The 18,335-nt window shown below is 34.9% G+C and overlaps 2 protein-coding genes and 1 pseudogene across 2 annotated transcripts in view; 1 reads left to right on the top strand and 2 right to left on the bottom strand.

The window, feature by feature from the left end:
• Nucleotides 1-846: 846 nt before the first annotated feature.
• LOC124447825 (gamma-interferon-inducible lysosomal thiol reductase-like) lies at nucleotides 847-1,861 on the bottom strand. The gene has a single exon (XM_046998819.1). It carries the CDS (start codon nucleotides 1,793-1,795, stop codon nucleotides 1,028-1,030), a length of 768 nt encoding a protein of 255 aa, XP_046854775.1. The 5' UTR covers nucleotides 1,796-1,861; the 3' UTR covers nucleotides 847-1,027.
• A 6,013-nt stretch (nucleotides 1,862-7,874) lies between these two features.
• Nucleotides 7,875-9,321, top strand: LOC124449266 (annotated as a pseudogene).
• LOC124447824 (protein N-terminal asparagine amidohydrolase-like) overlaps nucleotides 9,318-18,335 on the bottom strand; it is a 29,613-nt gene continuing 20,595 nt past the window's right edge. Inside the window, exons 5-10 of the mRNA XM_046998818.1 lie at nucleotides 18,211-18,284; nucleotides 14,737-14,790; nucleotides 13,326-13,379; nucleotides 12,563-12,666; nucleotides 10,505-10,627; nucleotides 9,318-10,261 (exon numbers count right to left, since the gene is read on the bottom strand). Of these exons, the coding sequence (XP_046854774.1) occupies nucleotides 10,091-10,261; nucleotides 10,505-10,627; nucleotides 12,563-12,666; nucleotides 13,326-13,379; nucleotides 14,737-14,790; nucleotides 18,211-18,284 (580 nt within the window). The 3' untranslated portion in view covers nucleotides 9,318-10,090. The remainder of the gene's footprint in view (nucleotides 10,262-10,504; nucleotides 10,628-12,562; nucleotides 12,667-13,325; nucleotides 13,380-14,736; nucleotides 14,791-18,210; nucleotides 18,285-18,335) is intronic.

The following is an 18,335-nucleotide window of genomic DNA, read 5'->3' as shown; positions in this document are numbered from 1 at the left end:
TTGTATTAAATCTGGTGCATCCAGAAATGGTAGTTCTACTTCTGGTAGATGAAAACTTGTATCAAACTTATAACCAACTTTCTGTTTACGATCTGATATACAGAAAAAAAACAAAAAAGAACTAGTTTTATAATTGAAACTGTAAGAAATTCATTTATTTTACTATTTTTAGTCTTTTTACAAGACTGTGTTATGGTAGGGGATTTATGCACGTTTGTTCCTTCGACGACGTGCTCTTTTTGCTCGGTCATGAGAGGCAGAAGTTTTTGTTTTTATTTTACTATGTCCAATATTGACAGTTGGTGCCTAAGCATAGGAAGGAACAAAAAGTGAAGAGCCATAGCTACGAAAATAAGTATTAGGAATTTTGAAACTTACCAAATATAAAATGAGAACTGCAAACGCGTGTGTGTAGAAGTTTTTCTTCTGTAAAGTCCGCACGCGAGATGTTAGCAAGCACATTTTTCTGCGCTTTTCTGTTAACTCATGGGTTTTTTCCTTTGAGATATACCTATATTCCTTGTCGCTTGTTGTATTGTGACCGCAATTAAATACAACGAATAGAACAGGCATTGTATCAAAATAATAGCGAAATCGACTAACGAGATGAAGTTCATGTATATCAATTAAGATGGCAGACCACTAATTTGCATAAGAGCTGTGACGTATATTGAAAACTAGCAATTTTAGTTTAAATGCATGTATTTGATTTTGTGTGCATGTATATGATTTTTTATGTGTGCGACTAATTTTGTATGCGCGTGTGTGATTTTATATGCGTGTATTTGATTTTGTAAACGTGTGTGCAATTATGTGTCAGTGCATGTTATTGATTTCGTATGCGTGTTTGCACTTGTGGGCCACCATACGATACGATACCAAATTTAATCACTCATAGTGTCTACAAGATTAGCAGTTTTAAAAATTTTAAACCTGCTTTATTGAGTAAGATATAATTTCAATCATGAATTAATCAAGACCTTTTATATGTGTTTATTCCTTTCTTTGATTTTTAGAAAACATAGGTTTAGGCTCTACTCGATGTCTTCTTCTTGCTTGGTAAACATGCTTTAGGTTTTCGACTACCTTGATATGTGTCGCAAATAAGCTTGATGAGATTTTCTGTAGCTGCAGTTTGAATACTTTCCGTGTGTACCCCATTTAAGGTTACCCAAGGTACATATTTTTGTGGTGGGTCGAGAGCCATGGTTTTCTTAGCCATTTTGTGTTCTAACTTATTGCCAACACGACCTTTTACGCATGAGATGATTTGAGAATAGTCTAAACCGAATTTTTTTGCACATTTATGAGCGATATTTCGAGGCAATGAATTTGATGACTCGATGCAGTAGATAAAAGGCATAAAGGCAGAGGCATTTTTGTTGTAGTGTATAGCACATGTCTCAATTAAGTTTCCATGGCATTCTTCCTTGCCGTGTTGACACATAAATTTCCACCTGTTGCCTTTCTTTATCTCGATTGCGTTGCCGTACGGCACAATGGCCAAATTCATTATTTCACCAATGGCTTTAAATGAGGGCCATAATTTATTGTTAACAAATTCCCTGCAATAAGGACACAGGCTTTCCATGTAAAGCGTAAAGTTCACAAGCTCGGCTTTTGATTTAGAGTGGGATGAAAAATACAAATCACATTGCTTTTCGACGTTGCATTTTATTGCAACTTGACGCGATGAACACCAAACGCTTGGCGGTAAGTTACAAGATATTGCCGATGCGTGGGCTGTTACGCTCGTTACGACAAAAATTGCAACAAAAACTACTTTAATATCCATTTTGGTGTTGTTGTAAACAATGGCAAGAAAATCGTTGTTGACGTCAGGCGTAGTACTATTGCTTGTTAATTATGATGACACCTGCAAAGTTATAAAGGCGGAAGTATGTCGTGCTGTTTCATTTTTTACATTACTTAACTTATACAGATCTCTTTCATCAAAAAGACATAATTTAAATGGTTAGGATTGCACTTAAGACTTAAATAACTCAATTGCACGTGACAATTCACTCAAAAGCTCGGGTGGCTATATGAAAAACAGCTTAAGAGTAATATATTATGTTGCTTTATAGGCTCTTGCTAAGCAAATGTTTTAATATGTCTTTATTTTCATGAAATTTCTTATGAAAAAATCGCTTTCTATCAAGCATGTTTATTCATCTCCAAAGCTCATACTTGGTCATTTTTATTTGTAATGTGATAAATGATGACTTCTGAAGCGTCAACATAGAAGAATAATGAGTCTGACATTTTCATTTAGGTGCGTTCTGCTGCAGAAGCCAAAGCTGATAAGAAATTTGAGGAATACTTAAGAAATAAAAGGGGTTTATGGTATTTGCATAGGTTTATGCAAACCGAGGAGACATTTGGAAGATTTCGAAAGCAGATCAGTGTAACTCTGAGACCGAAGGTCGAGGTTTGCACCAGCTCGAGAGTTCTCACAAACTTCTCCAAGGATTGCATAAGCCAGTGCAAACACGAAAAACATCTTTTATTTCTTTTATAAACTAAAATAATGGGAAAAATTATGATCGATTTGCAAATTCTCTTTGACTGGTTGATTGTTTCGATTGATTTGATTGGTTGAGCTCAGATGTGTTTTGCACAGGCTAATGCAAACACAGCTCTAAGCCTGTCTGTCCACACGTTTTCAACTATTGTAGCACTTTTCTCCTTTGCGCGTTAGCACAAAGCATCTATGCGTCTGCAGATTCGTTTATGGGACTGTATGCTATCCAATTGTATGCGCAGTCGACACACAATTTTCAATTTTACTTAATAGAACTATTCCAATAAAACCATTGCACATCACAGACAATCTTAAACATTTCAAGCTTTTACATTCACAGCCAGGGACAGAAGAAGACTCACTTTTTACGTGTAACAACTAATAAATGTTTTTCATAGTGCATCAGCGTGGCAGCACACTATTCTTGACAAGACTCGGCCCATTCGCCTGCGGGACCTACATACTGGTGAAATCTCGATTCGTGTCTGTCTGTCTGTTAACGATTCTGGGGGGGACTATACAGAATGAGGGGGAGCGGATCATTCGCGGCCAGTGTTCGCAGCTCGCGCATTTTTCTTTCCATGTGTTTATATATAATTTCGAAGACCGGAAGTCGTAAAAAATACAAGAAAAAGGCTGGAAATTGTTTGGAAAAAGTTTGGTAAGCAAAAATACTTCAATAAATGGCTAATCTATAAATTGAAGGAAGTTTACATTAATGCATCAAGGTGATGAACATTTTAGTGTTCAATCGAGAGGTAAGCAATGTGCTTTCATGCGTTTATCGGCAGTTTTGACTGCCGAAAATATTTCTATTGTAGCTTGGTCTAAATCAACATTAGATAATGTCTTACTGCATGGAGATAAAATGTATTCGTTAGCTTTAAAGAACTATGAAATTGTTCAGGATCTAGGTGATGAATTTTTGTCAGTGGATGACTTACCTAAAGTTGTTATGTGTCATGTTGTAAGAGCATATTTTCTTACGAAATTGAATTTCCCATGGTGACAGCAGATAGTACTCTATATATACTAAGCCCTTAATGACCGAGCGCGAGGTCTTTTTGTACAGACTGAGCCCGTAGGGCGACGTTTGTACAAAAAGACAGAGGTCCGACATTTCTCAGTAAAGACCGAGAAAGCAAGGCATTATTTGACTTGAGACGAAGCTTGCTTTCTTTCTCGGCCTTGCTGTTTTTTACCGGTCGGTTTTCACTTTTCTACTTTTCGGCCATAAAAAGTAAAAGTAAATCGGCCATAAAAATTGTCTCGTCTGGATAGTCAAACTGTTTTCCAAATATTTTCCCTTGGAATCACATTTGTAAAAGATTTTTTGTTCGTTTATTTTGCATTTTGCAGTTTGCTTTACGAAGTTTGTTTACATTTGACAGTAAAATTACGCGTTTTTGGACCGTGGTCGATTACGGGAAAATAATGCAAAAATGTTTCTGAGCCAATCAAAGCGCACCATTTTGTCGGAAGTTACGCTTGCCATATAATAATAAATGATAATGAACTACTTATCGTTGTAGACAAGTAAGGCACAAAATTGCAAACAAATACCTGTTTAGGCAAAGCCCATTGAGGCACAAAATAACACTGAACTACCTATTGAGATGGAGACTATTGAGGCTCAAAATAACACTGATTTACCTATTGTGGTAAAGCCCATTGAGGCACAAAATAACACTGAACTACCTATTGAGGTAGAGACTATTAAGGTATAGAATAACCCAGAACTACCTGTGATTGAAGAAAACAATGAAGTAATTGCATGTGCAAAAAACAATGACCCACCAAGGGTGGTACAACCCTTCGGTAATAAACTGATTTGTTTTATAAATTATGAACAAAAGCTGCAAGGTCTTGTAATAACTAACCGTGAAGTTGAATCTCGCTACTATACCATTCATTCAGCACTTTTGAATACATTCATGAAGCATAGCTATGCTATATTAATATTAGATGGCTATATAATGGCTATAATAAAACGATCAAACTATTTTTACTTATTTGATTCTCATGCCAGAGACTTAAATGGCATGCTAGATCTTAATGGCACTGCAGTTGTCCTAAAATTTACATGTATTCTGGAGTTAGAGCATTTTTTGTGTTCTCTTGCAAATAACCTACATGTCAATGTATTTGAAATAGTACCTATTCTTGTTACAAAAAGTAATGTAAAACCTATAATAGGTAATGAAACTGACTGTAAGCAACAAATCAGACTTAGAAAAGTAAATGAGTCCATGAAAAGAAAGCGGTCAGAGGAAACCGACTATGCTAAACAGAATAGACTTGAGAAAGATAGACTGCCTAAAAGACAAAAGAGGTCAGTCGAAACTAGCTTTGAGCGACAATCCAGAGTTATCTATGATAAACAGTCTAAACGACAAAAAAGGTCCGTTGAAACTGATATTGAGCGGCTAGCCAGTCTGGAGAAAGATAGACAGTCTAAAAAACAAAAGCGGGCAACAATATTGTCACAATCTCAACAGAGAATAAATCAACAAGATTATTTGAATGATTTTGACAACACTAACTTGGTGGTCTGGAATATGGACAAGTCTCATAAGTCAGTGCAATATATTGTTAGTCATTGTACAATTTGTCATGAGGCATGGCCCCTTAAATCTAAACCAACATCAACTTATGTGTGTTCACGATGCTCTAAAGACAAAAAATATCATAGAAAGTTCTCATTTGAAAACTCCATGATTCCCTCATCTGTCGCAGAAGAACTGCAAAACTTAACTCAAGTTGAAGAAATGTTAATTGCTCGGGCATTTCCAATTATGAGAGTTAATGAGAGATGTTAAATCAGGTGATCAACGAGGTTATTCAGGGCATTGTATCATATTGCCACAAAATGTCACAGAACTTACCAAATTTTGCCATGATATCCTAAAGATTTGGCTGTAATTATCATCAAAGTTAAAGGCAAGGACAACACATTTAAAGATGTGATAGTGAGAAAACAAAAAGTATACAATGCTTTAGATTGGTTGAAGAGCAATAACCCACACTATTCTGAAATATTAATTAATGACAATGCATTGAGTTTGTTGCCTGCGAATGGTGTACCGCCAGAGCTTATGACTGTGGAGACAGATGATAATATTGCTTCTGAGATTAGCTCTTCACCTGATATGGATCCTCCTACTGATAATCCTTCTAAGGATATTGTTTACAATGACTAAACAGATATGAGTAGTTTTTTACCTGTTGGTGAGCAGCAACAACAGGAAGTTGAAATTGCCAAAAATAAGCCTAATGCAAATGACCCAATGTTATGGCATACAGTTGAAAATGAGCCAATAAATGAGTATCAAATTTCGCATTTAGCCACAATGGCTTTCCCAACGTTATTTCCTGATGGAAAAGGTGATTGTACTAATCAAGCGATTTTAAGAGAAGTTCCTCTTCAAGAACAAATAAAGCATCTTTTAAAGTTTGCTGAAATTATTGATGGTAAATGGGTATACCGTTTTGCAAATCACCCTTGATTTTCGTATTGGGTTTTTAATATGCTTCAAAGGAGACGAATTTTACAACAAAGTGGTCTTCTTGAGGCAAAATCCAGGTGAAGCTCATCTCACCATAGATGAACTGCGTCAAATGGCAGCCAGTAGCAGTGCTAATATTTTCATGTCTAAACTTTTCAGATGTGTTAAGAATATTACAGGGTGAAATGCTTACTGGAATTGAGTTCGAGAAAAGTTGAAAGCCATGCAATATTATAAATGTTGGATCACCAACATTATTTTTTACATTCTCCTCAGCAGATATGCATTGGCCAGAGTTACATGCAGTATTTAACGCTAATAATGATGGTGAACGTTCTCAAACCACCATGAGACAAGGCGACAAAACGTCATAAGAAACCTCATTTTGTGGATTGGTTTTTCACACAAAGATGCACGCTTTATCAAACATTGGCTTTTTGAAACACTTGGTGCAAAATGGCACTGCTTCAGATATGAGTACCAAGGTAGAGGCAGTATACATTGTCATGGAACTGCTAAGCTGAAAAATGACCCACGTTTGTGTCAACTTACTGAAACTGACTTAAAAGGTTTCTTAGCACAAAAATTTAAAGATGAAAATGATTGTTTTGATACAGAGCTGCTGAGACTGTGTGTCAGTATGTTGATGTCAGTATGTTGATGTCATCATGTTGATTGGTTATTGTCAACCATCAATCTAAATCCACCAGATGAAGACATTTGGATAAGACCCAAGGTTCATTCATGTCGACGACCTCATAAAGATATCCCTGAATATGAAAAACAATCAGATTATGAAGATCTTGTGAACATGGCTCAACAACACACTCGTTGTAGCACAGGTTCCTGTCTTAAGAAAAAGGCAAATGAAGCAGAATTGAAATGTCGATTTCGTTTTCCATTGGAACATAATGCCAAGACAAAATTAGAATTTAAAAAAATTCACACTAAAGATGTTGATAATCATTACAGGAAAGTTGTAACTAAGCAAAATGATGCATGGTTGAATAATCATCAACAACTTCAACCCCAAGGATGGAGAGCCAATTACGATATACTAGTTGTAATCGATCACTATGCTTGTGTTGAATATCTGACGAAATATGCAGCTAAAGGTGAATAAAGATCTCCTTTGTTAACGCAAGCATTCAATTCTATTTTTCAAAATGTAGATTGGCTAATAATGAGCCTCACCGAGCTGTTAAAAAAATCGTCATGAAATCTCTTGGTGAAAGAGATGATGCAGCGCAAGAGACTATGCATCATTTGTTGTCACTAAACTCCGCAGTTCATCATTTAATGTGATTCCAGTAAGTCTAAACGGTTCACGTAGAGTGCGTGAAAGTGTTGCAGAAGTGAATCGTGCACCGATCGTTCTCTTCTTGATGTATACGCCAATCGTCATGAATATGATAGTTCACAAGATGTATTGACTATGAACTTTTTCCAATTTGCTACAACGTACAAAGTTGTAAAAAATAAACTTGGAAATCTGCCTGAAAATGTTGTACCAAGAATATTTCCAACATATTCTCCAAATCCAAGAGGTCAAAACTTTTGACTCTATTGCAAATACCAACTTTTAAGGTACAAACCTTGGAGAAGGTCTCAGAATAACGTATGGGTTGATGAGGAAACCCTACTGACGAGACTTTCATCAACTCTTGGAAGAATTTTTGCAAACATCTTATGGACAAAAGAATGTCCCTGATTAGTTTGACAAGTTACAAGCTGTCATTATAAGTGAACAATCGGAAGCTGAGTCTTCTGAACAACCAGAGATAACTCGAGAAGAATGGATGATTATATCAGACCTTCATACACCTTTTAACCAATCAGATTAAATGCCAGAGTTGGTGAATGACTGGTATGCTGACAGTAATAATTACTCTGAACAACAAATCCATGAATTGCCATCATGGTTAAAAACAAAAATGAAAGAATTCTCTGTGGATGAGCAATATGATGATGTTGATATTGACACATTCAGTGAAATGCAAAAAAATGCCTATGACATTGTCAAATCTTGTTTTTATGACACAAAGCTAGATAAAGAGCCATTGTGTTTAATAAAAAATGGTGTAGCGGGAACTGGTAAGAGTTACCTAATTAATGGAATTGAAAATTTGTTACAAAGCACATGTGCTATTGCCGCCACAACTGGAAAAGCAGCGTATAATATACGAGTAACGACAATTCATTCCTTATTGAAGTTACCGATAGGATCACGAGGTAAGAAAGACGTAACAGGACAAAGCTTGTGTAGATTACAAGAGAATTTGATTAATATACAATAGTGTATATTATACAATATGGTATATTGGTTGTTATGGTAAAGTATTTGGAAGAATTTCATTAATTTTAACTGGCGATCGAGGTAAGTTACCACCAGTTGCTGATAAGCCTCTCTATCATGCAAAACCATCTAGTGCAGTTGGCGACCAAGGCTTTCAAGCATATTTAATGTTTGATAAAGTTGTTAAACTTACAGAGAATCAACGAGTGCAAGGTATGGCACCTGAACAAATCACTTTTAGAAAGTTATTGTTGAGACTTCGCAAAGGCGAGTCAACACTTGATGATTGGAAATTGCATCTTTCTCGTCAACCTTCCAGAGTCTCAAACATACAAGTATTCGAAGATGCTACTAGACTTTTCTATAGCAATGAACAAGTTGCAAGTTACAATCATGATCAACTAATAAAGCTTGAGCATCCAACTACACAAATTAATGCTCGCCATTCATCAGAAATCGCAAAAAAGATTTCCTCTGATGACATGTCCGGTTTAGAACCAGTTGTTTTTCTGGCAAAAGGGCCAGAGTTATGCTAACCATGAATTTGTGGTCAACTGTAGGGCTCTGTAATGAAGCTACGGAAAAAGTTGTTGATACTATTTTTCAGGACAACCATCAACCACAAGACTTGCCTATTGCAATCATAATTGAGTTTGAAAACTATAGAGGTTATGCTTTTAAAGCAGACAAACCATTTTGTGTTCCTATATGTCCAATCACAGTCTCTTTACAATTAGAAACTGGTTTTCACGAGAGGCAACAGCTACCTCTAGGACTCGTTCTAGCAATACACTAGAGCCAAGGACTAACTCTTCCTAAAGAGTGGATAGATATTGGCAAGTCTGAAAAAACTGCTGGAGTTTCATACGTTGCAATAAGAAGAGTAAAATCAATTTCAATTTGTGTCATTGAACCAATGACATATGAACGATTAACAAGCTTGAAATAATCAGCTAATTTACAATACAGGCTTGAAGAGGAAAACCACCTAGATAATTTAGCACAGACTTCTTACAGCAGTGCACTTAAATGAACAAACTCTACAGTTTGCAAAAGACACAGGATTCTCCTGTAGGTCCCATTCATCTTTGTTTAATGTAATGTGTAATCAGTCCTGTACAACAAATCAATTTCATGTCCATAATCACTGTATGTATAATGTTTGCAAATAAGATCATCAGCAAAAACAATAAAAGGTAAGTTATTTTTTCGAGCTTAGTATATTGTTTTCTCACACTCAAGTGCAAGTGATAGTGCAAGTGTTTTTAAATACAATCTTTTTTTGTAGATTTCTACATGTACTTATGAAGAACTGGGTTATTAATCACAAAGCCATCACACTTTCAAAACACTACGATTTATCACTTTCAATAATGGGAATGCCATGAATAATGAGAATTAGCTTGTCTTTGTTCAATGACTAAGTATACAAGTTATTGCGGCTTGTTGTTGTGTTTTTACTTTGTCCATTCGTTATTGTGTTGTTTATGGCAGATGATAAATGATGGAAAACACGCAGTAGCAAATTGTAAATAGCAGTTTTAGCCCACTGGATGGGGGCAGAGGCAGCACTTCCCTTGTGTTAGTAACTCCTAGTTTTAAGTCACGATATTTGGGCAGGTAAAAAAATATGCTCAAAGAAAAGCAGTTTTCCCTTTATACGATATGTCAAACATATCAACTTAGCAAGTTCCAAAAGAAAATTTTAAGTGTAAATTAAGTTGATATGTTAACATAATATAACAAATGTGCTACTTTGCGATTTCATTTCAACACCAACGCCCAAACGCCCCCGTGTCTACATTGAAATGGCCTGGGATTTCCTTCGGGAAAAAATGTCTCTTGAATGTTCTTGTTTTCCACTAAAAATTGATGCACCTCTCGTAACTTAGTGCAGAAATTTGCGGGCTCACAATGTGGTGAAGTTGAGAATGTCTGAAAGATAAAAGCAGCATCTTTGTAGGATTTTATAATGCTATTTATGTTGTCTGCATACAGAATAGGGCAAGTTAACAACTCTTAAACAACAATCAGCTAAACGAAGTGGTCATTGTTATTCAATTATTAGCAATTACTTTCGAACAAGGTTGTATGCAAATTGTCACAAAAAAACAACAGTTATATAAAGGGAAATTCTGGGTATCAGCTGACAGATTAATGATGAAGAAAATATTATACCTCAGTAAGAAGGTCTTCATCGGAAAGATTGGCAATAATTCTAGAGGTCTTGCGAGGAAAACATTCTTCAAAAGGTGTTATTCTTATTTCTCGGTTAAGAGAACAATACACTTGCCTCACTAACTGCAAGAAAGACATTCATGTTCCATGTTGGATCACAATGGAATTCATCGTAGACCGCAGAAGATGGATGATTGGAGTGGTGTATTTTTTCAAATATGCACGTATGCTCTACCTTATTGATTTCTATTGAAATCAATTCTAATTACAGATTATAACTAATGAATATTTATAAATACTAACAGTAAAGCGCGTAGACTGATTGGTGAATAGCTGAGTTTGCATTAGCCTGTGCAAATCATAGAGTTCTATATTAACTGGAGCAGCTATCTCTGTCACGGCTTCAAATGTCAGATAATGCCGAAAATGGAGAATTTTGTCCACTTCCGCTGATATTTACCAAAATTGACCGCTTTTCATAAAATTTTACAATCCCCCCCTGAAGATAACGTGTGTAATATGTGTATAATTAGCTTTGCGATTTAACAAAATTTATGATGAAAATAAAGGTACAAAACCAACAATTCATAACAGCGTTTAAACTGTGGTTCAGGGTTTATTGCTTCCCACGAGGAAAGCTTTTGATTTTTCTTGCCAAGAATGCAGATGTGCGACGTTTTATTAATGGCTCAATCAAATAAATATTTTTGCTCGATGAAACTTTATACAAAGGAAAAGTATTTCATAGTTTAGTTCTACATTCATGACAGAGATGTTATTTTCTTCATTTTCGTTACTTTTTTTCCACCCAAAGACTTTTTAAAGAGAACTAAAGCGTCTTTTGTCAAGAACTTGCAATAGACACTCCACTAAAATAACTTAATACAGATATGACATGATTCTACATAGAAACCAATGGATTTTATAATTTGAAATTGTGCATTTGGAGTAAATTATCATTAATCCTAGTACCAATAACAATTTTCCAATGGTCTTTTCAGACGTCTACGAAAAATTGTCGGTGCTGCACGATATTTACAATACACTAATAGCAAGCTTATCCTCACTTCATGTTGTCAGCAAAATGATTAAATTAAACTTTGTTCAGCTTCGTAAATACTGTAAGAAGTTACTTTTTCTCAAAGTAATCTATCCACTAAGTTGGGCAGAAGTCTTTCTTTGGGTCAGAAACTATTTTAAACGGATTGGTAGATTTAGCTACGGTGTCATACGTTGACAAAACATATGAATAGAAAACTATGTTGAATTTTATTAACAAAAACAGAAAAAAATCAGTGTATACTGCATTCGAAGTTCAAATCTATGTTTTTGACAACGGCCATACGGAGTTTGTCATTATTGTAGCTTTACAAGCAAACATCTCACCTTTGATAAACAAAATGTTCCTTTTTGTGGACACAACAATTGAAAAGTTTTAAATTTTGGAAACTGTAAAAGGAATTTGAAGTTTCATGATTGTTTTTGAAACATTTTAAACATTTTACAAATTTTAAACATTTTGAGCGTAGACACTAGGGGGAAGTCGAGAATATTTTTTCTGTAAAGTAGTGATTTCAATGAAAATAGTTCCAGTGATCGCTGTTTTTCTGGATCATCGTCCCAGTCCACTTAGCCACTCCACTTATTATAGAACTCTGTGGTGCAAAACGATCTGAGCTCAACCAATTAAACCAATTAAAAGAAAAGACATATCAATCATAAATACATGTAAGATGAAAAATTATAGCAATTTTTTACATTTTTCTGTTTCACACTATTGAAAATGCTAGTTGTTATCATTAATATGTTGTTTCTTATTGTTACATTGTTGTTGTTAAAATGCTATTTACGAGTGAAATGCAAAGAGACTTTTGGGAAAACTCAACCTTCGAGTTTTACATTTTAAAGAGAGACGAACTTCCGGTCAGCAAGTTTGTTTCAATATAAAGAGACAAAATAACATCAGGGACATAAACGATATTGGACGACATAAGAACACATTGAGAAAAATTTAATTTACACAGATAAAGAAGTATCTTTCACTGAACTTTACTTTACCTGTTTCTTAGCATACAAAGCCGCATGACGTAATGTTTCATCTGGTATTTGGCATTGAAACTGCTCAAAAACTGGGGAAATCTGACCAGTTGATACATCCATCCCTAATAATTAGAAGATGAATTTTGCAAACTTAAACCGCTCTACTAGAAAACAAATATTCGTTTGCAGTTGATTTAGAAATCGAAATAAGAAAGGTGTGCTCTTACCCTTGGCTTTTAAAGTCTAACTATAAAATGAGTTTTACGGTAATGCTTTGCGCGCTTGTGTTTACTTCTATTAATAAATTCCGCTATCGAATACAGAGTTGCATAAATAATCACCCACAATATTGCAAAAAAAGATCGGAATTTAAATAAGATCCAGACTTGACTGTGCCGCGTTAGGAAGAAGTAGAAGATTTAAACTATTACGTATCACCAATTCAACAACCTTATCATGAAGAACACGGTGTAGTGCAAACTGTTACAAACAAACTCGACCCACGTACAAGCCTTTGCACATCGATTGACAAACAAGCTCAAGAATTCCGTTCTAGCTAATCAAATATAAATAAATCCTTATTTAATTCATTTCTTGGCCGACCATCAATTTACCAGACTTAGAAATCGAAGTAGGCATATCGCTGCACTGACAACCTAATTTGCCGACATTTTAGGGTGCCCCGAAAATGGCTGCATGTGCATGGCTAAGCGCGCAAAGCATTACCGTGAGACTCATTTTGTAAACTATAGATTTTGAAATTGGCAAACGGTATACCTACCTAATCCATAGATTTTGGGAACATGTTGACCTTTAAGGATTGTATCATTTACAGCTGTGAAAATAAAAACAAATGATTACTTTGCAATAATTGCTGTATTTATGCACCTTAATGTTCATAAACTAAGGAATATAACTTTTGAACATATAACCCACAGGTGCATGAACTTTTGCAAACTACGTGCACATGTCGAATACGTATCTTTGTCACGAACATGTAGATGCAAAATTTTTTTTTCATGAAATTAAACATTAAACTTTTAAAGGCCTGTTTACACGATCCGATTTTGTCGGATGTAAAAAAACGGATAGTGTGAACATGTTTAAAGTGAGCCTCAAAAACCGGATGGAAATAGAACTTGCTCTATTTTCATCGGACAAGATCAAAGGAGGCCGATTAGCCTCAAACTTTTTACTCTCTATACCTCCCAAATTTGATTGCCACAAGAAATTAGATTTGAAAAAGACTTGAAAACAAGAATAAAAAATACACAAATATATCGATGAATGTAATAGATAACACATAATGCTGCTTTCAAGACTATAAACATATAAGCGAATATAAATGTCAACAAAATTATCCGACCGTATGAACAAGCAACCAAAAGTCGGAACCGAAACAATCGGATCGTGTAAACGGGCATTAACACCAACAGCAATTAAAATCTGCAAAAAATGCACTCATGTATGAGTTTAGCACAGTGTTCATTGACAAGGCTTTGAATTTTTCCAAAATTAATCGATTTTTAAAGGTCTCCTTGTTTTTTATATACCCCTTATGCTTTGTAACAAAATGATAAATAAATATATCTATAAATAATGTGCATACGTAAAACGTTTATATAATTGGGTTTTATCATTGTGAGGACGGGTTGATTGACGCACTTTGAAATTGGCAATCGGCAATCTACAACTATACTCTTTATATACAGTATATATAACAATAATAACTTTCATAAAGTAGAGTTATAATTTGGCAACAGTAACAAAACAAATTGAAGATTAGTTGAAGAAAAAATTCGCTGTAAACGCCCAGGGGTTAAGATTGAAAAGAGAAATGTGAAAAAGCATTCAAAACATTACATTTAACTAGAGATTTATATTTTGATTTAGATTTTAGAAATCAAGAGAATTAATTAATAGAGTTTATTGAAGCAAAAAGATAATGGAGTCAGGTAAACTTCCTGTCGAAAAATGCAACTTATGAGGTGAGGCGCTAATCCAGTTTCGAAAAAAGCACCCGACATAGCTAAATGCTATAAATGCTAGAGTGATGCCAATTTTGGTTAACAACAGTACCACCACAAAAGAGGCATGCATGGCATGCCCTTTACCAGTATTTCTTTATCTCTAAAATAGTTGAAAAACAGCACTACTAGCTAATATATGTAGCTATAATTATCTGCACTTACCACAAACACAAGCACACACTAACTCGACGTCAACTGAAAAATTCATTACAACACCTAAAATAAGTATATGAATTGAGTGAATAACTTGAATGTGTTTGTAACAAACCAAACGAGTTGCTATAACAAGGACGAACAGACTAAAGGTTTGATCAAAAGGATAGACTAATGGCATGGTTAGCTTGTTGCGAAAACAAATCTGAACATATTACAGAGTTTATGTAGTGGTTAGGGTACTCGCGTGATTTGTTTCTAGGCCTTCCAATTTTAAGGCCTGTCCATAATGCAATGAAAAAGTCAGTTATGAAGGACAATAAATGATCATCAAGTTTAGCCAGCACATATTGAAAATTATATAAAGCACATAACTGTCTTTTTTGTTGAGCTCGTTGCTATGGAACGCAGTGAAATTGAAAATTAACAACACTACAATCAGAAGTCAGTCTACGGTTAGATAAATTATATATAGCCACTATAGTTTTTAATTCAAAAAAAATTTTTTGCATTATTATTTCCTATGTAAAATGTTCAATTATTTGCATTGGTATTTCCTATTCTTTGCACTGGTATTTACTAAAAATTGCACTGCAAACTTACCAGAATTAATATATTTTTTATGCGTATTATTACAGATATTAATCGACTTTTGGTTGGTTGATTGTAGTGCAGTTTGTATGCATTTGCATTGTGAAAATATGTAATTGCACTGTAAAAAAATGTAACTTGATTGTCTGAAAAGTAGCGAAAGCCAAACAAGCTACAATTATATTTAAAAAAAAGGCAGTTGTAAGAAGCTAAAAAAGATTTCCATATTTGCAATCGGGTTAAATTAAAGTATTAGATAAAAATTCAAAGAATAAAAGCACAACAGCAAGTACTGTTTTTTTGAATGATTATAAAATTGAGAAAAAAGGCTTTTAAACCGTTGAGAGTTACCTACGCAGTGAGACAGATGTAGACGGCGTTGTGCAAAACATCTCAAAATATATTATGGGCAAGTTAAATAGAATAGTTTCTTGTGAATTACGGCAAAACATACACTTTCAAGTAGCTAACTCACTAGCGCTCAATTATCCGTAATTGTACTCGAAACTATATCACAGAATAAGATATACAGAAGAGTCACTCGTGTCGGAACCTCTGATGTTTTTGTCGTCGTGCATGTCGTGCCGCGCATGGTGGCCGCCAATATTCCAGCCAGATGATTAGGGTTTTTGACTTTTTCCAAACCTTTAAAATAATCCGAAGCCATTTCTTAAGTCAAAATATACTTGAATTCATTATTCAGTATTGACGTCATGTAATTTTATTGGTTGTGTAAAAAAGTGAGAAATGCTAATCATCTGGCTGAAATAATGGCCGACATGAGGATGCGTTGTACACCTTCTGTATAATCATTATTCTGTGACTATACCATTATTTATTGTCATTAATTAATTTTGTCTAACAAAGGATGGGCAGTGAACTCTATGAAAAGACTGGAACGATAACTCCAATACAGAAGCCATATGACAAAATGAAGCCAATACGGAGTGATTTTTTGTAGGAAAAAATACGCGTGTTGTGTTCGTGGATTACCACGAATATATAAAACACGCCTACATGGCAATGTTTTCACAATATGTTGTGTGAGTTTTACTTTTAAAAAACATTGAATACGTAGTGTTTTTAAAGTGCAAACCTTATAGGATTTTAGCATAGTTTGAAAGAGCAGTACTCGAAAACTACAAATTTAAAAAAAAACAAATGAATTGAGATCAAAGCTTTCTTCGCAATTGCAGTTTAAAAGTCCAGATTTTCAATACATTTTTTCCCAATGGGGTCTGGTATCTAGTACATGTTGTGACGTCATGTAAGGAACACAGTCGCGTAGGCTCCATTAAAAACAAGTTATTTGCTTTTTAAAATAATCAATAGTTTTGCCGATATTTCGAATTTTGCGTCGTTTTTTTTTCAAAATGTCCTCATCTGGTCGGAAACATCATCTTCAGATTCATCAGAAAAAGCAAATTATGATATAGAGTGGGAGGACAGTCTTTTAACGGTGTCTGTCCTTGCAACTTGGTATATTGCCTTGCAAATACATGGGCATTTGGCATGATGTGCAATAGTAAAGAAAGTAGCTTGTTAAATTATTATAATGTTCAGGAAGCGATTACTTACATGTCGTCACCCGACCGCGCAGGCCCAGTCCTTTAGCGGTAAAACCAAGGGCTTAAATGGTATATTTTTGCAACTTTGATAGACTGTACAGCGCAAAATATTTGTCTGATTTAAAGTTTAAAGTGCATATAAACCACGTAAGGTTTATATGCACTTTAAACTTTACGATTGTTATGTAAAAAAAGCTTTAATGACATATTCATTTTTCTGAAAAAATAAGCTGTGACAAACGGAATACAGCAACGAACAGTCATTTGAAGATGTTGACGATTATTGTTTTTAGTCGGAAAATGTTTACATGACTCGAGAGCTTTAGTTTTCGGTTAAAACGCTGATTTTTTCTGACAAACAGCTAACATTGATCGAAATTATTGTAAAGGTAAGATATACGTAAAAATGACATTTCATTGCTTGTTTTTTTCATCAAATTCCTCGTAGACAATGAGAAAAACAATGTTTTGAAAACATTACGGCTTACTTTTTCGCCGAACGTGCCTTCTTTCATCCGAAACATCCCCAGTCAGCAAAGGTCCAAAATTTACATATTCTTAGAAAGCCATCAGCTATTTTTGCCCTCTGGTAAAATAAAGCTTGATTTAGCTCAACAAACGAAAGAACAAAACGTATACTAAATTATACAATAACCAGAAGAATTTGAGCAATTTTATTGGTCGAGAGCTATCATCTATAAGAGGAAATACGCACGGAATTGACGTCACAGAAAGATTCATGTTTATAAAAACAAAGAAATGGTGGATATATTTGAAAATTTATCGCAATACCTTCCTGAATGGGAAAAAAAAGATATTCACGAAGACCCAGTCCCGGCGGCTCGTGGTCACTTTTTTAGTTTTTATCACAATCGACGTCATACCCGTGTATCTATAACTGTATAGACAACGGTTAAATGTTATCTAGTTGTTAAGTCGCTCATTGTTTTTCATACGGAAAATGAACTATACCGCGCGTACCATATAGACTGAATCATACCTAAAAATAAGCATCATGCTTCGCTTCAAACATGGCGGCGAAGTTATCTTTCCACTTATTTAATGAGTTCACTGAAGATGGGTCTCCCAGGTCACAACGTCGAAATATCATGGACATAGCAAGTAGTAACCGTACAAGTCCATGTTTTTGCTCGTAACGCATAACAGTAGTAATTTGCACAAGCGTTTTTTATAAGGCAAGAAAGAACATTTGACTCAATACTACTACGTTGCACTAAAATAACGCAAACAGTGGAATATTAGTGAGATTAAGGTACATGAATGTAAGAAAGTGCCTTGCACACATTAACGTTATGCAACCTACTCAATATCTTCATAAAGAGGTTTTCTGACATTCTGCGACTGTCCAAAAATCCACCAACGATGTGTAGCTGAAACCTATAACACCAAGGAGTCATTTAATGTATTTTTACACTCATGGACACAGTA

Source organism: Xenia sp. Carnegie-2017, unplaced genomic scaffold (genome assembly GCF_021976095.1).
Source record: "Xenia sp. Carnegie-2017 unplaced genomic scaffold, XeniaSp_v1 HiC_scaffold_23, whole genome shotgun sequence".
Classification (NCBI taxonomy): domain Eukaryota; kingdom Metazoa; phylum Cnidaria; class Anthozoa; order Malacalcyonacea; family Xeniidae; genus Xenia; species Xenia sp. Carnegie-2017.
Note: the sequence above shows the minus strand (reverse complement) of the source record. Positions and strands in the feature narration are given on the sequence as shown.